This window comes from Chionomys nivalis, chromosome X, assembly GCF_950005125.1.
Source record: "Chionomys nivalis chromosome X, mChiNiv1.1, whole genome shotgun sequence".
Classification (NCBI taxonomy): Eukaryota; Metazoa; Chordata; class Mammalia; order Rodentia; family Cricetidae; genus Chionomys; species Chionomys nivalis.
Genome location: NC_080112.1, coordinates 30,021,737 through 30,047,748, shown reverse-complemented (window position 1 = coordinate 30,047,748; position 26,012 = coordinate 30,021,737). Strand labels below are relative to the sequence as shown.

The 26,012-nt window shown below is 39.8% G+C and overlaps 1 protein-coding gene across 3 annotated transcripts in view; it reads left to right on the top strand.

The window, feature by feature from the left end:
- The first annotated feature begins 946 nt into the window (after positions 1 to 946).
- The window catches only part of Med14 (mediator complex subunit 14), a 90,956-nt gene continuing 65,890 nt past the window's right edge, over positions 947 to 26,012 (top strand). For all 3 annotated transcript variants that reach the window (XM_057759020.1, XM_057759022.1, XM_057759021.1), the window contains exons 1-8: positions 947 to 1,525; positions 7,375 to 7,401; positions 10,070 to 10,175; positions 16,353 to 16,526; positions 17,134 to 17,263; positions 18,288 to 18,416; positions 18,767 to 18,874; positions 19,599 to 19,731. In XM_057759020.1, the coding sequence (XP_057615003.1) occupies positions 1,323 to 1,525; positions 7,375 to 7,401; positions 10,070 to 10,175; positions 16,353 to 16,526; positions 17,134 to 17,263; positions 18,288 to 18,416; positions 18,767 to 18,874; positions 19,599 to 19,731 (1,010 nt within the window). In that variant the 5' untranslated portion in view covers positions 947 to 1,322. The remainder of the gene's footprint in view (positions 1,526 to 7,374; positions 7,402 to 10,069; positions 10,176 to 16,352; positions 16,527 to 17,133; positions 17,264 to 18,287; positions 18,417 to 18,766; positions 18,875 to 19,598; positions 19,732 to 26,012) is intronic.

Genomic DNA, 26,012 nt, shown 5'->3' with positions numbered 1-26,012 from the left:
AGATGAAGCTGCAAAACGATGTTTAGGTAGGGTCACAGAAACACGCTTTTAACAGTGTGAGTTGTGCGTTAGAATCGCTAGAATTAAAAAAAAACAAAAACAAAACAAACAAAAAAAAAAAACCTCGAAGCCCAGACATCACCTAAGAACAATTGCCAATTGCATCTGAATCTATGGCTATGGAACCCATAGACTCTTTTTTTCTTTCTTTCTTAAGAGTCTTGTACGTGATTCCAAACAGGAGCCAAGGTTAGAAAACACATACAAAATATGTGAATTTTTGGAGGAAAAGAGGCAATAGGGAACGATGAAGTAAAAAACCATGCAAGACAGGGCGGCTACTGCAAGGGCAGGGACAAAAGCCAAGAATGCCAACGAAGGATTTAGGGACTGCATGTGTTTCACTGTCAGGCTTTGGGTGACAGCAACGAGCTCTGAGCACCCGAGACTGCATTCAATTGATGTTATTGTGCCGTTGCGCCTGTCCTGTTCCATTTTCTCGCCCATTTTCCCACAGTTGACAAAAAAGAGAGAGAGAGAGAGAGAGAAATAATGACGGCAACGTTGTCTCCCACACGTCGCGCCAGAGATGCCTATGGGCGGAACGCGCGTGGGAGAGTCACGGCGCGCGGTCACCGGCGACCGCTCGTTAGAGCGCGGGGGGCCCCCGAGAATAGATGGGTGACCGGCGACTTCTCCACCGACCCTCCTCCGCCCACCGCCCCCTGTGGCCACCTAGGCAGGGGCAAAAAGAACACTCGGGACTACTGACGTTTCTGTGACGCGACCCTCTCGGCTGGCGGCGCGGCTTCCGGCAGTGCGCATTCACCCACCCCCCTTTTCCGCTTTCCCGCCCACGCGCCGCCTCGCCCCGCCCCGCCCCACTCCCACACACCCCCCTCCCGAGTGGCCCCCCTAGCCCGGCACAACGCGGGGAACCGTCACAGGTAGCCTGTGGAAAAGCCTCCCGCAGGTTCCCCTTCCGTTCTGCCAGGCGACTTCCGCCCCAAGCCCCACAACATGGATGCTGTAGCCCACCCGCCGGGCGGCCGCTGAACAGTCTCTGAAGCTCGCTCCCTCGAGCGGCGGCCGGCCCTCCTCTCCACCCTCCCGTCCCGCTCTCGCCTCCTCGCGGCCCGCCGGCCCGGCCCTACATGGGGGCGGGCCTCTGCAGCTCGGACTCGGCTTCCTGTTCAACAGAGGCTGCCTGGCGCTAGGCGGCGGCTACTTAACCCGCGCCCGCCTCGGTGCGGTACCGAGCCCGGGAGGAGGCTCCAGGGCCGCTTCTCGGGCGGTTGCGCCAAGCCGGGCTCTGCGCCGCCATGGCCCCAGTGCAGCTGGAGAACCACCAGCTGATCCCTCCGGGCGGCAGTGGCAGCGGCTCGGCGGCAGCCCCGGCTCCTCCGCCGCCGGGATCCGCGGTGGCGGCAGCTGCGGCCGCGGCTAGCCCTGGTTACCGGCTTAGCACGCTCATCGAATTTCTTCTTCACCGGGCCTACTCGGAGCTCTTGGTGTTGACGGACTTGTAAGTGCTGCGAACCCGTACCTGCTTCCCGGCTCCCCACTTGCCCTTCCCGCCCTGTGGGCCGATAGAAGCTTCCAACCGCCGTTTAGTGAGCGCGGCTGTTGAGTGTAGAATTTTGGAATTCTTGGGGTTCAGGTTGCGGGGACGTGGATGAGGTTAGTTAGTATTGGGGATCTGGTTGTCGGTGAAAGCACTGAGACTGGTTAGTTTCGCGTGTTACACTTGCGCTGAAGATTGTCGTTAGGATTTTTGTCTTGCGTTCCCAATAGAACTCTATTGATTTCTTGGTGGAAATCAATTTCTTAGGTTTTTAGAACCCTAAGATTGAGAGTAAGCATTTAGGACTATGTAAAATTCTAACTGAACGCGCTTTTCAAAGAAGGGAAATGGTTCACAGCCTTTTGACAATGTTTTAAAAGTAGATTACAGTTGCTTCTCTTTGGGCTCAGGAGATAGATTCAGTTTAAAACATTACATTTTGAATCCCGAGTCCTTCTGAAACATTTGAAAGCGTTCGAAGTCTCTGAATGTAGTGAAAGTAAAATACGTTTTGTTAATGAGCCTGCTGGTTTCAGTCACCTAGTTACCTATGAAATGTCTTGGGACGTGATTAGGGTGTTAATCCCTTCAGAATACAAACCGAGTACACTGGTGGTTCATTGTGCGAAGAAAAGGTATTACGAAATTTTGAAACACTGTTTTACATCTTCTAGCTGAGGTTCATAAAAGTTTTCACCTTTTATCTACCTATTGTTAGGCTCCGTCGGGTTTCTAGGAAAATACATTAATATGCAGACATTAGGAAGTATCTTGTGATAACTTTGTTACTGGAAAATTAAATATTTCATTGTACACGGCTAAAAGAATTAGAGACGGCTTCTCATATTCTCATACTCTGTAAAACATTCCTTTTAGTTTTGATGCACTATTTATTGAACAAGGCAAAGCTTAACCTTGCCAAAAGAGGTGTCTTTTTTTTTTTTTTTTTTTTTGAGACGGGGTCTTGTATAGTGAGACTGGCCTCTAACCTTCAGATATGGTTCAGCCTCTTTCGGGCTGGGATCACTAAATTTGGGCCAGCACGCCTGCTGAGAATTGTTTTTGAACGCAAGATCTCCCATTTCTAAATGTTAGGATTAAAGGTGTTTGGCTCCTCCCCTCCCCATGACTTCTGACTGAGAGAGAAATAGCTGTCCTGTTTAGGAATTCTTGTGGTGCTGGGCGGTGGTGGCTGGCTGGTGGTGCATGCCTTTAATCCCAGCACCCGGGAGGCAGAGGCAGATGCTGGCGGATTTCTGCTTGGTCTACAGAGTGCCATGACAACCAGGGCTACAGGGTGTCTCGAAAAACAAAACAAAACAAAAAATCCAGGAGAAAATTATGTTATGTCCTGTGCATAGCTGTGGGAAAAAGACTGTGGTCATGGATCATGTGATTTGATTTTCTGTAGAGGAGTTGTATAAATTTATTGAGTTGTGTTCTATTTTTAAGTTTTTGGACTTGGCTTATGGAGAGGCATCTGTCTTATTGCTGTGGAATAATATAGTTTTAGTTCTACACCATTTGTGTGATGATTCCTAAACATATCTCTAGCACAGACAGCTGAATTCCACATTCTCTGTCCAGATCCATACATTTCAATATCTAACGCAGGGGCTGGGTTTGGTGCTGGATATGTGCCTGGGATCTCAGCATTTGGGAAGCTACAGCAAGAGGATCATAAGCTTAGGTCAGCCTCAGGCTACATAGTGAGACCCTATTTCAAAAAAATACCCCAGAGCCAGACTTGGTGGTGCATGGCTTTAATTCCAGCAGAGGCGGGTGGGTCTACATAGTCAATTCTAAGACAACGAGAGCTACATAGTAAAACCGTTTTCAAAGCCACAAATTCCCGGCCACCCCCCCCCCCAAAACCACAAACTCACAAACAAAAACAAAACACAGAGAAAAAAGTTCTTAGAATTACTTCTCTATTAGAGCGACCATAAGATTTGTGGTCTAAAGCAGAATACCTTTGGACATGAAAAATTGCTATAAATATAGTAGTGCACACCTGTAGCCCTAGCACTTTGGAGGTCAAGGCAGGAGGATGAGAAATTAAAGAACAGCCTGTAGGCAACTTGCAGCGCACAAGGGGGAGGGTTGCTGTCAATTTGGGCTGCCTGGTATTATGTTTCAACAATAATAATGCCCAGTGGACTGGGAATGTAGCCTAGAGGTAGAGCATTTGCCAGGTCCTGGCTCCAGCTTTCCTGCACCACACATTTTAAAAAAAAAGACAGAAAAAGCAAGTGTACACTGGGACTATGCTGTGCGTAGGCCCTGAGAGAACTGTGTCTTATCTACTTTACCTTTTTTAGTTAATGTGCTAAGTCTTATTCTGTTCCATCTACCTACCCTAACCTTGATGTTTCTTGATAGTTCTTGGCACAATGCTCTTTTTCCAAAAATACATGTCATTTTCTTTCTCATTTCCTTTCAGTCTTGGCTCACGTATAACGTAGATCAAAGACTTTATCCAAGCACTCATATAATAGTACTTTGCACATTTTTTAGTGTTTCCCCCCCTACAGTGCTTACTGCTTGAGACATCATTAGTTTACTGTGCTTCCCCCATGGAATAGAAAATCCAGGAAAACAAGGATTTTGATTTGTTTTGGTTTCCCAGTGACAAGAACAATGTCTGGCATGGACTTGGGGCTTAACTAAATTTAGTACATGAATAAATGAATTCTCAGAAATGTCTCTTTAAACCATGGGTAATTAAGGGAAAAGCAACTGTCTTTTTGTTGTTTATTTTTTGAGACAGGGTTTGTCTGTAATAGCCCTAGCTTGTCTCTACCTTTCAAGTTCTGGTGCACACTGCTGCAACAGTAATAATAATAACACTAATAATAATAATAATGTTTTTCAAGACAGCGTTTCTCTATGTAACCCTGACTGCCCTAGAACTAGCTCTGTAAACCAGGCTGGCCTCGAACTCACAGGGATCCGCCTCTCTGCTGGCCCAAGTGCTGGGATTTAAGGCGTGTGCCACCCCCACCCAGCACCACTTTTATTTTTGATACTTAAGAAAACAAACAAAAAAAACCCTTATATGGCAACTAAAATTTCTTGGTTTTGTTTTTGAGACAGTCTTGCTCTTTTGTAGCCCAGATTGACATGGAACTTAGCATTCTCCTGTCAGAATTAATGTATAAGTCTTGAGGGACATGGTATTTAGTTTCTCAACATCTGGTTCTGTCTGAAACATGAAAGATAAAAAGACAGCTTTGACAGTTTTAATCCCAGCATTTAGGCAGAGGTAGGCAAATCTCTGAGTTTGAGACCAGCCTGATCCACAGAGTGAGTTCCAGGACATCCAGGGCTACACAAAGAAACCCTATCTCAAAAAAAAAAAAAAAAAAAAAAAAAAACTGGGGGAAAAAGTGATTATATCTTTGATATACTACCTGTGTTCCTTGGTTTGGGTTTTTTAGATCAAATCACTAGGGAGACTTAGAGTATTTATTAATGGCTTCCTCTCAATTACCAACATCAAATGCCCTATTTGTAGACTTACACACACACACATAAACGGTTTCAATAATTTAGATGATTTGGTTTGAGCCCCAAGTTTCTAGATATTTTTTTTCTTCTGCTTGTTCACCCCCAACACATATTCATACTTTTTAGGGGCATATATTCTATTCTTTGCTTTTTTTCCCCTCCAAGACAGGGTTTCTCTGTGTAGCTTTGGAGCCTGTCCTGGAACTTGCTTTATAGCCCAGACTGTCCTGGAACTCACAGAGAGATCCACCTACCTCAGCCTCCTGAGTGCTGGGAGTAAAGGCGTGTGCCACCACTGCCCAGCTATTCTTTCTGAGTGCTGGGAGTAAAGGCGTGTGCCACCACTGCCCAGCTATTCTTTGCTTTTTAACCTCTTTGCTAGGGTTATAGCCATATAAACTTTTACTGGTGTGGAATAAATGTGCTCTGTGCCTTCTTTCAATATTTGCATCTTAGGGTTTCCCCCCATGTGGTGAGTTTCATAAAGGAATTTAAAATAGAAGTGGAAGCATTGGGAGAAAAGGAAACAGGCAGCAAATCCTGTCCTTTACCCTAGAAATGGTAGAATTTCTGGTGGGAGCTGATCCTTTAGAGTCTCTGGGGGCAGGTAGGAGCTGGAACAATGGTTCCTGCCTTCCTATTCTACCTCTAAGTGCTTCTGTCTTCCCATCCCCCAATCCTCATTTTTCTCTCTTTTGAGAACAAGGCTTTTCAGAGCTTTTTTTTTTTTTTTTTTTTTGTAGAGGAACTTACCAGGGGCTGCTTTTATTTGCAGTCTTTGAGACAGGGTCTTACTCTATCCTAGGCTGGTCTTGTGGCAATCCTCCTTCTCAGCCTCCCAAGTGCTGTGATTACAGGTGTGTGCTACTATACCTAGTTCTTATTTGCAGGCTTCTAATAGGCCTTTAGCTTCTACTTGGCTTTTCGGTAAATAGGCTTTTTCAGCACCTACTTAGTTTAAACTCCCATGCATACCCTGACCTCTGCCTTGGTGTCCATCATTGTCCCGAACCCCACCTTTCTACTAGGAATTGAGCCCAGGCATGTGCTGTGTAGGTGCTCTACCACTGAACTGTATACCCCAGCTCACTATCTAGTGCCTCTATCACTCTGATTATACCTGGAGCTTCCATCCATCCCAATGTCTTCCCTGAGAATAAGACAGTGCTTTCCCCTACTTGTACCTTTCTCTGTTTATGAGGCACATGGGGTGGATGTGTGTGCGTGCAGGAAGACCATTAAGCAGCTTGGGTGCATTCTTCAGAATCCGATATTTGCTGGGCAGCCTTGAGAGGTATTCAGGCCATCATGCTTAGACCGTGAGCCAGAGGTTACTGGAATGTGGAGGTTAAGAGCTTTCCAAGCATCGCTAGAGTAGTAGTATAATTTATCAGCGAGAAAGTTGACATAGGTTGCTGGCAGTCAGTACTGGAGAACTAGCAAAAAAAAATCAAGAACACTGATGGTTCTATTAAAAAGTAATATAAATCACGTATGAGAGATGGCTCAGTCGTTAAGAACATTGACCGCTCTTCCAGGGGACCCAGGCAGCTCACAATTGTCTGTAATTCTAAGATTCAACACCCTCACACAGACATACGTACAGGCAAAACACAAATAAATTTTAAAAATAAAAAAATACATAAATCCTTCATCTAACCATTATGCAATGTCATAATTGCCATAAAGCCTTGATTGCACCCTTAGCTTCCAGAGTCACCTATTGTAACACAACATTTCTGCTAAGAATCAAAGTGCTCACAGAGGTTTGGGTTCAGAGAGGCTGATAACTAACCACTATTCCTACACCTGTACTCATTTTGGTCTTAAAAGATACCTTTTCTGACTCTGATATTGTGTGCTGATGAGACTTGCCGTATTTACTTATTTATTTTTTAAGAGTGTTTCTATGTAGTTCTGGTTGTCCTGGAATTCACTGTGTAGACCAGGCTGGTCTCATACTGAAATAGATCCTCCTGCTTCTGCCTCCTGAGTGTTGGGATCAAAAGGTGTGCACCACCACACTCCAGGCTTGCACTTTTTAAGTGTTTAAAGTTTACATAGTATCTTCTGAATCATTTTGAGTGGAAAGAAATGTTGCTTTCTCAGCTTGTACTTTACAGCCATATTTTTGCTAATTTATCAGTGTAGGGAGTTAGCAGCCACTTGAGCCTGTAGTTACTGTTTGCTCAGTTTTTCTGAAAGCATGAAGATAAGAAATAGTGTCAGAGTAAAGGCCATTATCACATTTTCACCGGGCATGCATATATTTAATCAACTTTTTTTTTTTTTTTTTTTAGATTACCAAGGAAATCTGATGTGGAAAGGTGAGTATGAAAAAAATTCTTAAATCTTTCTCCTTATTGACTTTTTTTCTTCTAGTCTAGAGTATGGGTATGGGGCTGTTGATGGTGTAGGGGTGTGGATTAGGAACCTAGGCCCAAAGAGATGTGGAACTGTGTATTTAGTCAGAAGCACCAGGGAATGCGGTTTTCTTATTCTTGGTACTTGAATGTGTAGAACCTTTGTTCTTTAAACCTTTGTTGATGACCGACCAAGGCAATTCCTTGGGAGGAATAGGAAAATGTAACTGCCTATTTGTAATGGAAGTTGAGGAGTAGACTGGCTTTAGACAGCCGGCTCTTCATTTATCAGTTGTAGTAATGATACTGTTATATCTTTTAGCACATTGCGTTTAGTCTCTAGCTATTGCTATTTTATAGTTGAAAATTTTTTGAGTCAATTTTGAATTTGGGGCTTAAGACAACACTGTTGTTTCCATAGGCCAAAGGAACAAGATAAATTAAGATTTAAGGAGATTATGTTATTGGGGTTTAAATTGGGACTATAATACAAAGTTAACTTCATTATATCTTTCATACTACCAATGCGCCTTGGTATTGGTTTTAAAGACCTAGTCACTAGGGAAGTTTATAGTATTCGTTAGTGACTACCTCTTCATTACTAACACCACATGCTCTGTTTATAGACTTAGACACAAATCAAAAAGATAGAGCTGGAAGACACTGCTGAAACTTAACCTATATAATAACTTGGCTGGTCAGTTTTTTTAAAAGTTGTTGTTGTTGTTGTTTCGAGGCAGGATTTCTCTGTGCATCTTTTGGAGCCTGTCTTAGAACTCGCTGTTGTAGATCAGGCTGGCCTTGAACTCACAGAGATCTGCCTGTAGAGTGGCTTTGTTTTTGTTTTTCAGGATAGGGGTTCTCTGTGTAGTCCTGGTTCACAGAGATCTGCCTGCCTCTACCTCCTGAGTGCTGGGATTAAAATCGTGGGCTACTACAACCAACAGGCCAGGCTGGCTGGCTGGTCAGTTTTCAAAGAAGAAAATAAGCTAGGTTTGTTCTAGCTGCTGTGGGGTAGGAAAGACCACTGGGATTTTGAGAACTAACTCATGTGCCCTATCATTTGAGACAATGTGGTGTCAGAAATCCACATTACAATAGCTTCTAGAGAAGGACATCTTTTTGATAGAGGAGCATATTTATGCAAAAATATACTAGACAAACCTAGAGAGGAACAGCACTGATGTTCTGAGTCCTGTTGTAGGCGGTGTCCAGGTGGTTGTGTGGTGTTGGGGGTTGAACAGAGCCTTATATTCTGAGCTCCAGCCCCAGCCCTGTCAGAAGTCAATGTAATTGTAGCACTTGTGTTGTGTCTCAGTCTTTCTTGTTTTTCTTCTATAATCCTTGACAGACACTGACAAAGAGCCATAAGTGGGTCCTTGGCTTTTCTTTTTCTGTTTCCAGTAATCATGGTATTGACTGTTCTTAAAGAAGCTTTTCAGGTTGTGTGTGGTCCTTCTACACTCTTAGTAGCAGCTTGACTTTGACGTATTCAGTCAGCATTAGACTTCAGCAAAAACTTACTTGCATGCATTGCGTCATGGTGATGTTATTGGCAAGATGCAGAGATGTTGGTTGGACTTGTAGTTCATTGCAAAGTCACTTTAAATTAATAAATTCATCTGCACTTGGAGGTAGGTTGGTATTCTTCTGGGTTTTGCCATTAGTCTTGGCATGTTGAAATTTTCTTTTTTTTTCCCAGTGTCTTAGACAGTAAAAGGTATGATTGTCAGTTGTGTAGTGGTCCTGAAGTAAAGAGCTCTAGCTAACATAGGCAGAGAGTTTTTAATGAAGATCTTAAAGCTTCATGAGATGATAAAAATATGGATGATTGCTGGGTGAAAAAGCATGGACGTGAGTACAGTATTGAAATAGATATGGAAAGACCTACCTTTCCTTTACTTTCAGCTTGTCTTTAATTTGGCTAAGGTAATGAACTTTGCCATTGAAATTGGTGTGAAGAGTTTCATACTGAAGTTCTTAAGTTTTTTTTTTTTCAGTTATGCTATTGCAACTTGGGAAATAACCCTTGATTTTGTAGAAAGAACACACTTCCAAGTTTTGGTAAAGAATATATTTCAACTCCTCTAACCAAAATGGTAACTAATTAACAGTAGTTTCAGTTAAGAAATTTATACTTCATAGTTCCTAAATTAGTCTCTTCTGACTCATTTAACGTCCACTACCTCATATCCATGAATTTAGTATATCATAAGAATCATTTATTATAATAAAAATTAGTTTAAAAATGTAGTTCATTGGCCGGGCGGTGGTGGCGCACGCCTTTAATCCCAGCACTTGGGAGGCAGAGGCAGGCGGATCTCTGTGAGTTCGAGACCAGCCTGGTCTACAAGAGCTAGTTCCAGGACAGGCTCTAAAACCACAGAGAAACCCTGTCTCGAAAAACCAAAATAAAAAAATGTAGTTCACTGTAGAAAAACTCCTATTGGATCTATTGCGCTGTGGTCAAAGTTACAGACAGGAAGGACCCAAAGAAGAGATGAAAATATTTATATAAATATTTTAGGTTAAGTTTATTGTGTTTGTAAACAAATTCTTTAAAAATTTAGATTTGAAACAGATTGTGAAATATAATATGCTAGTTTCAGATGATAATTATTTTATTTTACAGGAAAATAGAAATTGTGCAGTTTGCTAGTCGGACACGTCAACTCTTCGTTCGATTATTAGCTTTAGTAAAATGGGCTAATGATGCTGGCAAAGTAGAAAAGTGTGCGGTGAGTTAAACTTGATTTTACTTTATAAAATAACTTTTGAAAGCTGGACATGGTAACACATGTCTGTGATCTTAGCATCCAGGAAACTGTATAAAAGACAGTCGTAAATTCCAGGTTAGTGAGACTACATGGCATGATGCTGTCTTGAAAGAAGTAAAATAACTTTAAATGTTTTGCATAATTTACACTTTTAGCTTTAACATCTCTTGATTAAATGTTATTACTGATATCAATAATCATGTTTCTTTATGAAATTCCAAAATGAATTTCTGCGGAATCATAGTATTTATTTTTGGACACTTGATCAAAAGGAAGACAAGGAGATACCTAGAAGACATTACTTGAGGAACTAAAGGGGAGAAATGGTTAGCTTCAAAATTGTATGAGTCTTTAGAGCAGTGATTCTCAACCTGTGGGTTGCAAACCCTTTGGCAACCCTCTGTCTCCAATAATATTTACATTATGATTAATAGCAGCAACACAGTTACAGTTATAAAGTAGCAACAAAAATAATTTTATGCTTAGGGGTCACCACAACATGAGGAACTGTATTAAAGGGTTGCAGCCTTAGATAGGTTGAGAACCACTGAGCTAGAGTTTGTAAGGTTCTCTCAAAGTTTGCTTATTGATTTATGATGTCCTGATGAGAATGGCAGAACCTGTATTTTCTGTTTTCACAGATAAGATTGATGTGATTTCTAGAAAATACATGACTTCTTCAAGGTCACAGAACTGATGATGGCATGTATCTGTTCAGTTGTTAGTTCATTTACTCATGCTCTGAAACTACTGAACACGGGTTATAAGAGATAGCAGGGAATGACTTGAATAAAGCATAGTCCCTGTCTTCAGGAAGCTCATAGTCTTTTGACTGTTGAATTACTCTTAATTCAAGGAAGTGACTTCATAGAGTGAAGTGTAACAACACTAAATCTAGCCCTTAAAAATGTTTTAAGGGGCTGGAAATGTAGTTCAATTGGTAGTACTTCTAGAGCATGTACTTGTCTCTAGTGCTGCATGACCCAGTCATGGTGATGTTTGCCTGTAATCCCAGCACTTGGGAGATGAAGGCAGAAGGATCACAAGTTTAAGATCATCCTTAGCTACATAGTCAGTTGACTCTAGCAACAGATCCTGTTTCCACACAACAATGACAACAACAACCAATCAAGTTTTAAGCTAAGAATGTTAAGAGGTCCTTGAATGAGCCTACTGAGCAAACTTGGGAGGATGATTCAGTGTTCACAGATGAGGAGCACTGCCTCTTGTTTTACTTTAGTCACTCCTAAAGAGTTCATACTGGGAAGGGTAGTTAGATAGTGAATAAAGTACTGAAATGCAGACAGCATTTGCCTACTTTAAGGTTCCCTTTTTAAGTTCAGCTCTACAAGGCCAAATGTATGCCTAGATGCTGTCATTTAAATTTGTGAATGGAAAGGAAGTGCAGAGCTATACTAAGCTTCACAATGATGTTAGAATTCCATTTTTTTCTTTCTTTTATTTAATGATATTTTAAAAAGGTTATTAGTTTTTGGGCCAGTTAAGAGTACTGGGTCGCCGGGTGGTGGTGGCGCACGCCTTTAATCCCAGACTCAGGAGGCAGAGGCAGGCAGATCTCTGTGAGTTCGAGGCCAGCCTGGTCTAAAAGAACTAGTTCCAGGACTGGAACCAAAAAACTACGGAGAAACCCTGTCTCGAAAATCCAAAAAAAAAAAAAAAAAAAAAAAAAAAAAAAAAAAAGAGTACTGGGTCCCAGGTTCCACTCTCAGAACCCACGTGGCAGCTCACAACTGCCTGTAATTCCAGTTTCCGGCGATCTGACATATTCACGTACATAAAGGCAAAACACCAATACACCTAAAATAAAATCAATTATTTTTTTAAAAAAAGATTATTAGCTTTCATAGGTTAAAGCAGATTAACAAATTGGTACTAGCTAAATTATGTATGAGAACTTCAAAAATTCACTGAGATTTATTAAGCTTCTTAAAGGTCCCATAGTATATTTATTTTCTTAGCTTTCTTGTAAATTGAAAATATATTAATGGAGAATTTTTCTTTGTAAGTTGATGAAAGTGCTTATTTCACAAAAATCCCACTCTATAAAGAATCTACAGCACAATTGTGTTTCTTACATTTCACCTCAGTTTTTAGCCTGTTGTCTTTGCTAAGCCTCTTTTCACTTGATTGCCTAATTATAACCAAAACTTATGCAAAAGTTGCCAAACTAAAAGGAGGAGAAAGATCATAAAGTTGAGTTTTGAAATATTCTAGGATCTAAATTTGCATTTTGAAGCATCCAGTTAGTTTTTATTGTCAGTTTGACACAACCTAGAGTCACAAGAGAAGAGAGAACTCACTCCCCCAGTTGAATAATTGCCTTGATCAGGTAGGCCTCTGGGCATATATTTGAGGCATTTTCTTGATTAAAAATTGATATGGAGGTGCAGCCCACTATAGATAGTATAAGTTCTGGGCTTTATAGGAAACCTAGATGAACATATGTCAGCAAGCAGCATCTTTCTGTGGTTTCTACTTGAGTTCCCCTCCTGCTCTCCTTCAATGATGAATTAAGGTCTAGAAGTGTCCTGCCTGGTCTCTCAGCTATTCAGTTCCAAATAAACACACAGGCATATATTAATTATAAACTGTTTGTTCTCTTAGCTCAGGCATATTATTAACTAGCTCTTGCAACTTAAATTAACCCATAATTATTATCTATGTTTAGCCATGTGGCTTGGTATCTTTTCTCAGTAAGGCATTTTTATCTTGCTTTCTCTGCAGTCCTCTTTCAATGATGCGTTAAGATCTGGAAGTGTAAGCTCAACAAACTCGCCTCTTAAATTTCTTTTGGTCAGTGTTTTATCACAGCTACAAAAAGGAAACTAGGACAGAGGGGGAAAAATAATTTTTATTGACGTTAGTACTTAGTTCTAGTCCTGGCAGCTAAGCCTGTCACAAGGGTAGACCAATTTTGTCAGGTGTGTTTTTCTGTCTGTAAGTAAGCTAATGCCCTTCTATGTAATACTGATCAAAAGTGTTTGACTTTGCTAGGTAGCACAGGTTGGCCTTAAACTAGCAACCCGAGTGAACTAATACAATTTTATTTTATTGTTTTATTTTATTGTTTTAGAAGTTTGAGTACTAAGTTTTATTGAATCCATTTAGGCTGAAATAAAAAGTCCAAATTTTTTCTTTTAATAATTATGATAATGTTTTTATTTTTTTAATTTTTTTGATTTATTTATTTTTACTTTCTGTGCATTGGTATTTTGTGAGGGTGTCATGTGGGTGCTGGGAAGTGAACCCAGGTACTCTGGAAGACCCGCCAGTGCTCTTAACCGTTGAGCCATCTCTCCAGCCCCAGATAGTGTTTTTATTAAAAGCACATTAACTTTTAGTAAAAGGTTAGGTATTACCAAGATACATCTAAGCCAAGAGTTCAATTTCCCTCCATTTATTTCACTTACTTGTTTAGAGATATTTAAGTTTGCTTCAATAATATGTCAAGCAAAATTGAAAACTCTTTGCATATGGTATACTTGTGTTGACTCAGTGAGCTCCAAAGTTCCTCCTATCTGTCTCCTCAGTGGTAGAACTACCAGTGCATACCACCATACTCAGCTTTTTTTTTTTTTTTTTTTTTTTTTGGTTTTTTCGAGACAGGGTTTCTCTGTGGTTTTGGAGCCTGTCCTGGAACTAGCTCTTGTAGACCAGGCTGGTCTCGAACTCACAGAGATCCGCCTGCCTCTGCCTCCCGAGTGCTGGGATTAAAGGCGTGCGCCACTACCGCCCGGCCATACTCAGCTTTTTAATTGGATGCTGGGAAGCTAAACCCAGGTCCTCATGCTTGTAACTCACTGAGCCATCTCTCCAGTTCCCAGTGGTCTTTTAAATTAATTTCAAAGATTGATATGTCCACCACCATGAACAATTTTAGAATTTTTATCAGTACAGAAAGAAAACTTGTGCCTTTTATCTATTACTCCTAGCCCTTACCTATAGGCATCCATTAACCTACTTACTTATCTGTTTGAATTTGCCTACTCTAAACATTTCCTATAAATGGATTCATGTGTTTTCTCAAAGGCTTCTTCTTTTTTTTTTTTTTTTGGTTTTTCGAGACAGGGTTTCCCTGTGGTTTTGGAGCCTGTCCTGGAACTAGCTCTTGTAGACCAGGCTGGTCTCGAACTCACAGAGATCCGCCTGCCTCTGCCTCCCAAGTGCTGGGATTAAAGGCGTGTGCCGCCACCACCCGGCTAAAAAACCATGATGATTACTAGGTTTACTAATAAGTTGCTCAAAACTAAAGCATTAGCATTAATTCTATTTCTTCCTTCCTTTTTGTTTTTTTGAGACAGTTTCTCTGTGTAACAGCCCTGGCTGTCCTGGAACTAGCTCTGTAGACCAGGCTGGTCTCTGCTTGCTTCTGCCTCCAATGCTAGGATCAAAGGCAAAAGCTACCACCTTCTGACTAATTTGCTTTCTAAGTTTAGAGTATCTGGACTTGTGCGAGTGTCTGATTACACAGATCTGCAGGCTAGATAAGCTGTTATCTCAGTTTATCTCCCATCTTCCCAGAGGGAAGTTCTCTGGTTTTCTTTTCCCTTAACCAGCCTTACAAACCTTTTCTCTTGAGTGATAAGGAACCTTTTCTCCTCAGTGATAAGATTTTTTTTTTCCTAGACAGCGGTTCTGTGTTGTCACTCTGGCTATCTGATCTAGAATTTGCTCTGTAGACCTGACTTGGCCTCAAACTCACAGAGATCCAACTGCCTCTATCTTGCAAGTGCTGGGATTAAAGGTTTTGCACCATCACCACCCAGCAAAGTGACAAGATTTTTTTGTTTGTTTGTTTTTTGTTTGTTTGTTTGTTTTGTTTTCTGAGACAGGCTTTCTCTGTGTAACAGTCCTGGCTGTCCTGGAAGTCTCTTTGTAGTCCAGTCTGTCCTCAAACTCACAGATCCGCCTACCTCTTCCTGAGTACTGGAATTAGAAGTGAGCACCACCACCAAAGCGACAAGATTTCTTTTTAAATTTTTTAAAAATGTGGATTGGTGTTTTGCCATGATTGTCAGGTCCCCTGGAACCAGATAGTTGTGAGCTGCCATGTGGGTACAGGGAATTGAACCTGGGTTCTCTGGAAGAGCAGCCTGTGCTCTTAACCACCTACCCATCTCTCCAGTCCTGACAAAAATTTTAAAATGGCCTAAATCCAAGATAAAACGAATTTAGCAGTTGAGACTGTTTATTAGTTTTATGGCTATGACTATGAATTTAACGTTGGTGGCGTTGATAGACTATTGCTCTAGTTACAAAAGGTAGCATTTCTTTTGGCTCTAACTAAGAAAAAAAGGTCTTTACCTGTGAATCTATTTTTCTCATCTCTAAGGTGATAGTAATTATAGGGTTGTAGAAATTAGATAATAAAATAACTAGAAATGAAAAGAAGATACAGATCACTGTCAGGGTATGATGCCCTATTGCATTAATTCTGGGTTACGGTGTTTTAAGTTGTCTACTAGAAGCTTGTTTGAAGGGCATGAGCGAAAGGAATGCTAGGTATTGATGTAAAACAGAACTAAAGGTTTGAAAGAGAAAGTATTTCAGTCTTGTGATGACTCTACTAGTGTATTGAATAGAGAACTGATAGAAAGAATTTCTGTATTGGGCAGAAAGTTGCCTGGATCTCATACTGGCAGTATGTACTTAGTGTTTTCTATCTTCTGAAGATTAAGTATGTGGTACTTAATTCTCAGAACAACTTCATGAGGTTGGGAATCTTACCTCCATTTTACTGCTGAAAACCTTAGGCATAGAAAGGTTGACCTATTTGTCAAAGTGGACAGGACTAGTAAGTTAGAGTTAAAATTTTGATCAAGGCAATCTTGGAGTCCATTATTTTAACTACTTTATTGCTGCCCAACACTAGAAGTCTATCACATTAAAACCATTTTATTTTACTTTTTTCTTAATATTTGGTATTATGTATGAGTGGTGTCAAAAGTGGAAAAATGAAAGAAAAGTACTGTTTTAGTGTCATACAAATAAACACTTCTTCAAATAAATGTTGAACCACTTATTTTAATATCTTTTGAAGCTTGCTTAGGAATGAGTTAATGGTATTTAATGAATAAAGCAATTTTCAAGGCAGCTTATTTACCCTTTGCTTTAAAGATGATCTCAAGCTTTTTAGATCAGCAAGCTATCTTGTTTGTGGACACCGCTGATCGCTTGGCCTCCTTAGCTAGAGATGCACTGGTCCATGCACGCCTGCCTAGTTTTGCTATCCCATATGCCATTGATGTGCTGACTACTGGCTCTTATCCACGACTTCCAACCTGCATCAGGGTAAGTGCTTTGCTCCTGTACTCGTACAAGTTCAAGACTTTGGGTTTAGATTATGTAGCATAGGAAAAACAATATTTTAAAAACTAGTTTATATAGTTGTTTTTTTCTCTACAAGTAAAAGTGTGGTAGTTTGAAATAAATTGGGGCTACGATGTGAGTAGATATTGAACTGGGGAATATTTTCTTTCCTCCTTTCTTTTTCCTTTTTTTCCTCCATTTCCTCCCCTTTCCCTGTCCTTGTTGGGAGTGAGCAGATATGCAAATATTTAGTGTCTATTTCAGGTGTGAAAATAATTGGCACAGCAGTACCATTTTGGAAGTGCATTCAAAATGTATTATGGTAGTTGAATGAATTGGTGCTATTGTTTTCTATACATTTAGGAAATAGAGGAAGTCATGTGATATTAATTTGGTGTCATAAATGGAGCATGATGAAGAACATGGTTTTGGCAAGGTGACAGAATTATTTGCATTCAAATGCATAGTCACTATTATTAGATGTAGATAACAGAAATGAGTGTTGTGGTTGTCTTGAGTAAAGTAAGAAAATGTATCAAGACAAGTGCAGGTAAACAATTTCATCTTTCTGTACATTATTTTTTTGTAGGATAAAATTATTCCTCCAGACCCAATTACCAAAATTGAGAAACAAGCCACACTTCATCAACTTAATCAGATTCTTAGACATAGGCTTGTAACAACAGATCTTCCTCCACAGCTAGCAAATCTTACAGTGGGTATGTACCTGAAATTTTTTTTTTGTAAGAATATGTTTTTGAGTTCACTGGGCAGTGGTAGTGCAAACCTTTAATTCCAGCACTTGGGAGGTAGAGGTAGGTGAATCTCTGTGAGTTTGAGTCCAAGCTTGTCTACAGAGCTAGTTCCAGGACAACCACACCTACACAAAGAAATCCTGTCTTCAAACAAACAAACAAACAAACAGAATATTTTCTTGCACTGGAGAGATGGCTCAGAGATTAAGAGCACTGGCTGCCCTTCTAGAAGTCTTGAGTTTAATTCCCAGCAACCACTTGGGGGCTCACAACTATCTGTAATGAGATGTGGTACCCTCTGTAGGCATATATGCAGGCAGAACAATGTATACATAATAAAATAAATAAATTTTTTATTTTATTTATTTTTTTATGGTTTATTTAACTTTTATTTTATGTGCATTGATGTGAAGGTTTCAGATCCCTTGCAACTGGATCTTCAGACAGTTGTGAGCTGCCATGTGGGTGCTGGGAATTGAACCCGGGTCCTCTGGAAGAGCAGTCAGTGCTCCTAACCACTGAGCCATCTCTCCAGCCCCAAATAAATTTTTTTTAAAGAATCTTTTCTTAAATGTCCTTTTGGGTTTTGTTCATAGAACAAGTAGATAAAGTTTTAATTTTTGTGGTATTTGAACCTATGGTTTGCCATCCATTGTTTTTTCTTTTTAGTATCTAAAAATACAGTGCTGGTATTTGTTTCTGGGGGGGGGGAGTTAGTGGTATTATTCGAGGCTGGAAGAGAAAAGAGGCCCCAAAGTTGAGCCTGGGGAACATGCTGTGCTGTTTATTTATATGTAGGAAGAGTTGCCTTTGGTTTCTCAATGACCTAGACATTGGTTACTGTCTATGTCTGAACCATTGGCTTGTTTCAACACTTAGGACAAAGCTTACACTCCATTTAAAATGTCTCATAAATGAGATTGAAACTTGGAGATTAGCCAGAAACTTATTGTTTTAAAACAATGTCCACTTCTTCCTCTTCTAAAAGCAAATGGCCGTGTGAAGTTTCGAGTTGAAGGAGAATTTGAAGCAACCTTGACAGTAATGGGTGATGATCCAGAAGTTCCATGGCGCCTTCTCAAGCTAGAAATTCTAGTTGAGGATAAGGAAACAGGAGGTATATCGTCTTAGTACTGGTCTTGTCATTCTTCTTTCTTTAATTTTTATTTACTTATTTGTTTATTTATGGTTTGACATTTTTATATTGAAGTATTCCTGCAGAAAAATGTGTAGCAATGTATTCTGTAATTTGAAGCAAAATTTTGATGAGCATAATTACCTACTGACTGGAGAAATTTCAGTATTTCCCAATGTATAATGTTCTGTAGTTTTCTCAAGATAATCTTGGTTCCTCTTTTTTTTAATTTTAAATTCATTTTTAAATTTTAGTGTACACTTCCTCAGTTAATGTTATAATACTGACCTCTCTTTCCAATTAACTGCCTTCTTTTCTTCTACCAATGGAAGATGGCCGAGCTTTGGTTCATAGCATGCAAATCGACTTTATCCATCAGTTGGTGCAGTCTAGGCTCTTTGCTGATGAGAAACCTCTTCAGGACATGTACAACTGCCTACGTATCCTTCTGAAATTTGAGACATGTACTGTAAGGATTTTGTGTCTTCCTCTTTCCTCTACATTTTCTGTTTATCCTTTGTCCTGAGTGTAGTAATCTGGTCTCTCCTTCCCGTACCTCATCTCTTTTGAATAGAAATAGGCATGGAGAACCAGCCAGTATGAACATTAATGATATATCTATACTATAATAAGACTGATAGCAAATTTTACTGCCGACTTTACAGGCAACTCCTAAAAGTGATTACTTAGAAATATTATTGTTTGCTGGGCAAGGTGGTACATGCCTATAATCCTAGCACCTGAGAGGCAAGGCTTTGTAGCTAGTTCAAAGCCAGCCTGCATTACATAATGAGAACCTGTCTCAAAAAGAGGTACCATTTTGGTGAAAATGTGTTATTTGATCAATTTGTATTTTCTAAACAATGATGAATTAAGGGATAAACCTGGACCTAGTTTTGTTTATTTAGGTCAAAATTGTCAACCTTTTTTCTAAAATTATGCCACATATTTTACTACTTCTTATGATTTGTCATTTGAGAATATAATTTCAGGCAACCACAGGTTTTGTCTTATTTAGGATGAGTCATTAGACAAAGATGATTCCAAAAACTTCCTTTATTTCTAGCTTTTTGGGCATAGATTCCTTGTTAGATGACATTTGCCTGTGATTATTGCCTGCTTGAATAGCATATTATATTTGATTTTCTTAACATGATAAATCAGATTGTTTCTGCTTATCTCTTCAATTAGAAGTGTTACATTCCCAGACTTTGATGTTAATCCGAGAGAGGTGGGGTGACCTTGTACAAGTGGAAAGGTATCACGCTGGAAAGTGTCTCTCTCTCTCAGTTTGGAAGTAAGTAAAATTGGTTCTGGTGGTTTGTCTGATTCGTGAAAGCTGTTTTCATTGTTGTTGTTGTTGTTGTTTGTTTTTTATGGTTTCTTTCCCACATAGAACTGATTTACTATATATGAATAGCTATGTGCCCAGAATTATGTGATTTAATTTAGTAAGGTTCCAATATCATGTAGACCACGTGTAACATCTGTAGTGTCAATCCATGACAGTTTGGGAGAGGTTCAAAAGAATTTGTTTAGGTGTAAAATGGGAGTAAACACTGATACAGGACAGGTTAGATACCGCTGCAGTTCTACTTAAGGGGAAGGGGCACCAACAGCAAGCTGCCTGCTCCGCTCCTACCATCCAAGTGAGCTCGAGCAAAGGCAAGAGACTCTTCGCCCTCAGCTTATCAGTTGTCATTCACAGACAACGCCACGCCCTAGAGCTTGTTGCCCCAGGTCATTGACTAAATGGATAGAAATCATACAATACTTCCTTTTTTGTATAAATAAGAAGGTTCTAGCCTAATACTAAACTATATACAATAAGAGCAATTATTAAGTATTGTCCAGAAAAAAGGGTAATAACATACATAAAATAAAACTACAAACAGCAAGGACAATATCAAACAAGAAAGACATAACTAAATGCCCAGGCTACAGGTAATGGCAAATAACAGAGATTATTCCAATAGCTGTCCTGTCTTTCGGAGAAGCCTATGTCTTGTACCTAAAATGTCTTAGCTAAGATATAAGAGGATAGTAATTGTGACTATCTAGTCTTCAATCCCCCAAGACCTGAGAAGGAAAATAATATTACCTGATTAAGCAGGAAGTGCAAGCAAGCGACTACCAAAATATGTAAGAAATGACAGAAACAGCTGGCTACCTGGACAGTCACCCAAAATTTCTCTGTAACACTAGGGCAACCAACTTTGGCTATAGACCTAGAGTATCTGACAGATCGTTTTTAGGTTCAGTAGTCACTTTTCCTTGTATCCTACTTGTTCAGATTGGACAGTGTGTTTATTGTAAGTCAGCAGTTGAGGCAAAGTTGTTTACCCATAAGCCAGATTTGCCCAGAAGAAAACAAGCTCCATAAGGAGTGTCTTCAGTGCCCATCATTCTCTCTGGAGTAAATTGATGCTGCCAGGAGCAGTTATGTCTCATGTCAACAGAATTCTAAATTATTAAAACATTTAAATGCCTTATTCTGTAGGTAGGTCTTTGAAGATATCTATGGAGAGTACATCTCTGTATCTAGAGAACCTAACAAGTATGACAAACATGGGTGACTATTAACCTGTAATTCTTAATAACCTATATAACTTGAGGACTAAAGCTTCACATGATAAAAATAAAATAAACAATCTTCAAACATGTACAGCATGAGGACAATGATGTCAAAATTGTAACAACATATAAAAATATCTTAATCAGAGGTAAAAAATGTAATATGACTAAAATATCTTAATTTGTATCAATATATAAAATATCTTAAGCAGAAGTAAAAACATACATTCATTATGACAAAAATGACTATATTTGTGTGTAAAACATTACAAACAGAAATAGCAACATATACAACATGACAAATATAATTTTGAATTTGTATCAATATACAAATTATCTTAGGAATACAAAAATATTTTACATTTGTATCTATGCAAGAATCTATACCAATATAAATTCTCTAGTTGCTAAAATAGTTTACAAAATATAATCTACCTTATTATGCTATTCTACCTTTCTTAAGAGTATTTTGGCCGGGCGGTGGTGGCGCACGCCTTTAATCCCAGCACTTGGGAGGCAGAGGCAGGCGGATCTCTGTGAGTTTGAGGCCAGCCTGGTCTACAAGAGCTAGTTCCAGGACAGGCTCCAAAACCACAGAAAAACTCTGTCTCGAAAAACCAAAAAAAAAAAAAAAAAGAGTATTTTGCTTTAGATGACATATATCTTTACTAAGGCTTATTATATATTTATTTTTAAGTTAGATTAGCTTATTGTGGGCTCATGTCAGATTATTTCAAAGACTATTAGGTTAGATTGGGTTTTTGGGTGACATTGGTGATCAAATCCAGGGCTTTAAGTATGCAAACTGAGCATTCCACCACTAGAGCCATATCTCTAGTCCCCAAAGCTTAGATTGTTGAGTTATCACTTTTTTACTCTTAATTACACCAACAATTTATTCATACATGCCCAGGAACCCATCCAAAAGCCACGGGAGCTAGGCTGGTCTGGCCAATCTTTCATTAGTCTATGTGTAATAATGTTATTCTTTTCTAAGTGAACTTGTAGGGAGAATCTGCTATTTGCCATCTTATGTTTATGTATAACATATGTACTATAACTGCAGTTCACAAGTCATGAAAGAGGCCAGAGAGACCTCATTCCGCATGTAATGAAGCAGGCGTAGAGTCCCAAATGCAAACTTTAGACTACTCTGGTAGTCCTGTAGAGGAGGGAGAAGAAAGATCAGAGGAACCAGAGGGTTCAGAGACATCATGAGAACATGACCACAGAACCAACTGACTAGGACTCATGGGAGCTCTGAGAGTTTAGAGCTTGTATGGGTCTGACATAGATTTTCCACCCCTTCTATCTATATGGCTACATATCTTGGTATTCTTGTGGGATTCCTAACAGTAGCATCAGGGGCTATCTCTGACTGTTTTGGCTTCTGGTGGGATATGTTCTTACTGGATTGCATCATAAAGTCTTTATTTATTTATTAAAAAATTTCACCTTCTCCCATTCCCCCCCCTCCTCCCTCTCCCTACCCCTCCCTCTCCAGTCCTAAGAGAAGTCAGGGTGCCCTGCCCTGTGGGAAGTCCAAGGCTCTCTCCGCTCCATCCAGGTTTAGGAAGGTGTGCATCCAAACAGACTACGCTCCTAAAAAGCCAGTACATGCAGTAAAATCAAATCCCAGTGCCATCATCATTGGCTTCTCATTTAGTCCCCATTGTCAGCCACATTCAGAGTGTCCGATTTGATCACAAGCTCGTTCAGTCCCAGTCCAGCTGGCCTTGGTGAGCTCCCATTAGATCAGTCACATCGTCTCAGTGGGTGGATGCACCCCTAGCGGTCCTGACTTCCTTGCTCATCTTCTCCCTCCTTCTGCTCTTCATCCGAACCTTGGGAACTCAGCCCAGTGCTCCAATGTTGGTCTCTGTCTCTATCTCCATCCTTCACCGGATGAAGGTTCTATGGTGATATTCAAGATATTCATCAGTGTGGCTATGAGACAAGGCCAGTTAAGGTACCCTTTTTTCTGCTGCCAAAGGACCTAGCTTGGGACATCCCCTTGGAAACCTGAGAACCCCTCTAGAGCCAAGTCTCTTGCCAACCCTAAAATGGCTCCCTTAATTAAGATATCTTCTTCCCTGCTCCCATATCCACCCTTCCTCCATCTCAACCATCCCACTCTCCCAAGCTCTTCCCAATCCTCTCCTTCTCCCTTCTCTCTCCCCTCTCCCCTTCCCCCACCCCACTTCCACCCCTGTGCTCCCAACTTTTGGCTGGCGAGCTTGTCTACCTCCAATTTCCAGGAGGATAAATATATGTTTTTTTGGGGGGGAGGTTTCACCTTATTATTTAGCTTCTCTAGGATCATGAACTATAGGCTCAATGTCCTTTGTTTATGGCTAAAATTCACTAATTAATGAGTGAGTACATACCATCCATATTCATCTTTTTGGGTCTGGGCTATCTCACTCAGGATAGTGTTTTCTATTTTCGTCTATTTGCATGCAAAATTCAAGATGTCTTTGTTTTTTACTGCTGAGTAGTACTCTAATGCATAGATGTTCAACACTTTCTTTATTCATTTTTCCATTGAGGGGCATCTAAGTTGTTTCCAGGTTCTGGCTATTACAAATAATGCTGCTATGAACATAGTTGAACAAATGCTTTTGTGGTATGATTGGGCATCTCTTGGGTATATTCCCAAGAGTGGAATTGCTGGATCCTGAGGTAGGTTAACTCCCAGTTTCCTGAGAAACTGCCATACTGATTTCCAAAGTAGGTGCACAAGTTTGCATTCCCACCAGCAATGGATGAGTGTTCCCCTTCCTCCACAACCTCTCCAGCAAAGGCTATCATTGGTGTTTTTGATTTTAGCCATTCTGACAGGTGTAAGATGGTATCTCAAAGTTGTTTTGATTTGTATTTCCCTGATTGCTAAGGAAGTTGAACATGACCTTAAGTATCTTTTGGCCATTTGAACTTTTTCTGTTGAGAATTCTCTGTTCAGATTAGTACCCCATTTTTTAATTGGGTTATTCAGAATTTTAATGTCTAGTTTCTTGAGTTCTTTATATATTTTGGAGATCAGGCCTTTGATGAGGGGTTGGTGAAGATCTTGTCTCATTCAGTGGGTTGCCTTTTTGTCTTATTGACAGTGTCCTTTGCTTTACAGAAGATTCTCAGTTTCAGGAGGTCTAATTTATTCATTGATGCTCTTATTGTCTTTGCTGCTGGGGTTATATGTAGGAAGTGGTCTCCTGTGCCCATGTGTTGTAGAGTACTTCCCACTTTCTCTTCTATCAGGTTCAGTGTGTTCAGATTGATATTGAGGTCTTTAATCCATTTGGATTTGACTTTTGTGCATGATGATAGATATGGATCTATTTTCATTCTTCTACAGATTGACATCCAGTTATGCCAGCACCATTTGTTGAAGATGCTTTCTTTCTTCCATTGTATACTTTTAGCTCCTTTGTCGAAAATCAGGTGTTCATAGGTTTGTGGATTAATATCTGGGGTCTTCAGTTCGATTCCATTGGTCAACGTCTTTGTTTTTATGCCGATACCAAGCTGTTTTCATTACTGTAGCTCTGTAATAGAGTTTGAAGTCAGGGATGGTAATGCCTCCGGAAGTTCCTTTATTGTATAGGATTTTTTTGGCTATCCTGGGTTTTTTGTTTTTCCATATAAAGTTGATTATTGTTCTCTCAAGGTCTGTGAAGAATTTTGTTGGGATTTTGATAGGGATTGCATTGAATCTACAGATTGCTTTTGGTAGAATTGCCATTTTTACTATGTTGATCCTACCAATCCAAGAGCATGGGAGATCCTTCCATTTTCTGGTGTCCTCTTCAATTTCTTTCTTCAAAGACTTAAAGTTCTTGTCAAGTAGATCTTTCACTTCTTTGGTTAGAGTTACCCCAATATACTTTATGCTATTGTGGCTATCGTGAAAGGTGATGCTTCTTTGATTTCCCTTTCTGCTTCTCTATCCTTTGTGTATAGAAGGACTACTGATTTTTTGAAGTTGATCTTGTATCCTGCCACATTACTGAAGGTGTTTATCAGCTGTAGGAGTTCTTTGGTAGAGTTTTAGGTCACTTATGTACACTATCATATCATCTGCAAATAATGAAAGTTTGACTTCTTCCTTTCCGATTTGAATCCCTTTGATCCCCATATGTTATCTTATTGCTATTGCTGGAACTTCAGGCACTATATTGAAGAGGTATGGAGAGAGTGGGCAGCCTTGTCTTGTTCCTGATTTTAGTGGAATGGCTTTAAGTTTCTCTCCATTTAATTTGATGTTAGCTGTCAGCTTGCTGTATATTGCTTTTATTACATTTAGGTATGAACCTTGTATCCCTAATCTCTCCACAATCTTTATCATAAAGGGGTGTTGAATTTTGTCAAATGCTTTTTCAGCATCTAATGAAATGAGCATATGTTTTTTTTCTTTCAGTTTATTTATATGATGGATTACATTGATAGATTTTTGTATGTTGAACCGGCCCTGCATCTCTGGGATGAAGCCTAGTTGATCATAATGGATAATTTTTTTGATGTGTTCTTAGATTCGGTTTGCCAGTTTGTATTGAATTTTTGCGTCGATGTTCATGAGTGAGATTGGTTTGTAATTCTCTTTTTTGTTTGAGTCTTTGGTTTTGGTATCAGGGTAACTGTAGCTTCATAAAAGGAGTTTGGCAATGATTCTTCTCTTTCTATTTTGTGAAACACGTTAAAGAGTATAGTTATTAGCTCTTCTTGGAAGTTCTGCTAGAATTCTGCGTTAAAACCATCTGTTCCTGGACTTTTTTTGGTAGGGAGCTTTTTGATGACAGCTTCTAATTCCTTGTGACTTATAGGTCTATTTAGATTGTTCACCTGGTCTTGGTTTAACTTTGGTATTTGGTACTTATCTAAAAAAAATTCCATTTCTTTTACATTTTCCAATTTTGTGGCATACAGGCTTTTGTAGTAAGATCTAATGATTCTCTGAATTTCTTCTGTGTCTGTGGTTATGCCCCCCTTTTCATTTCTGATCTTATT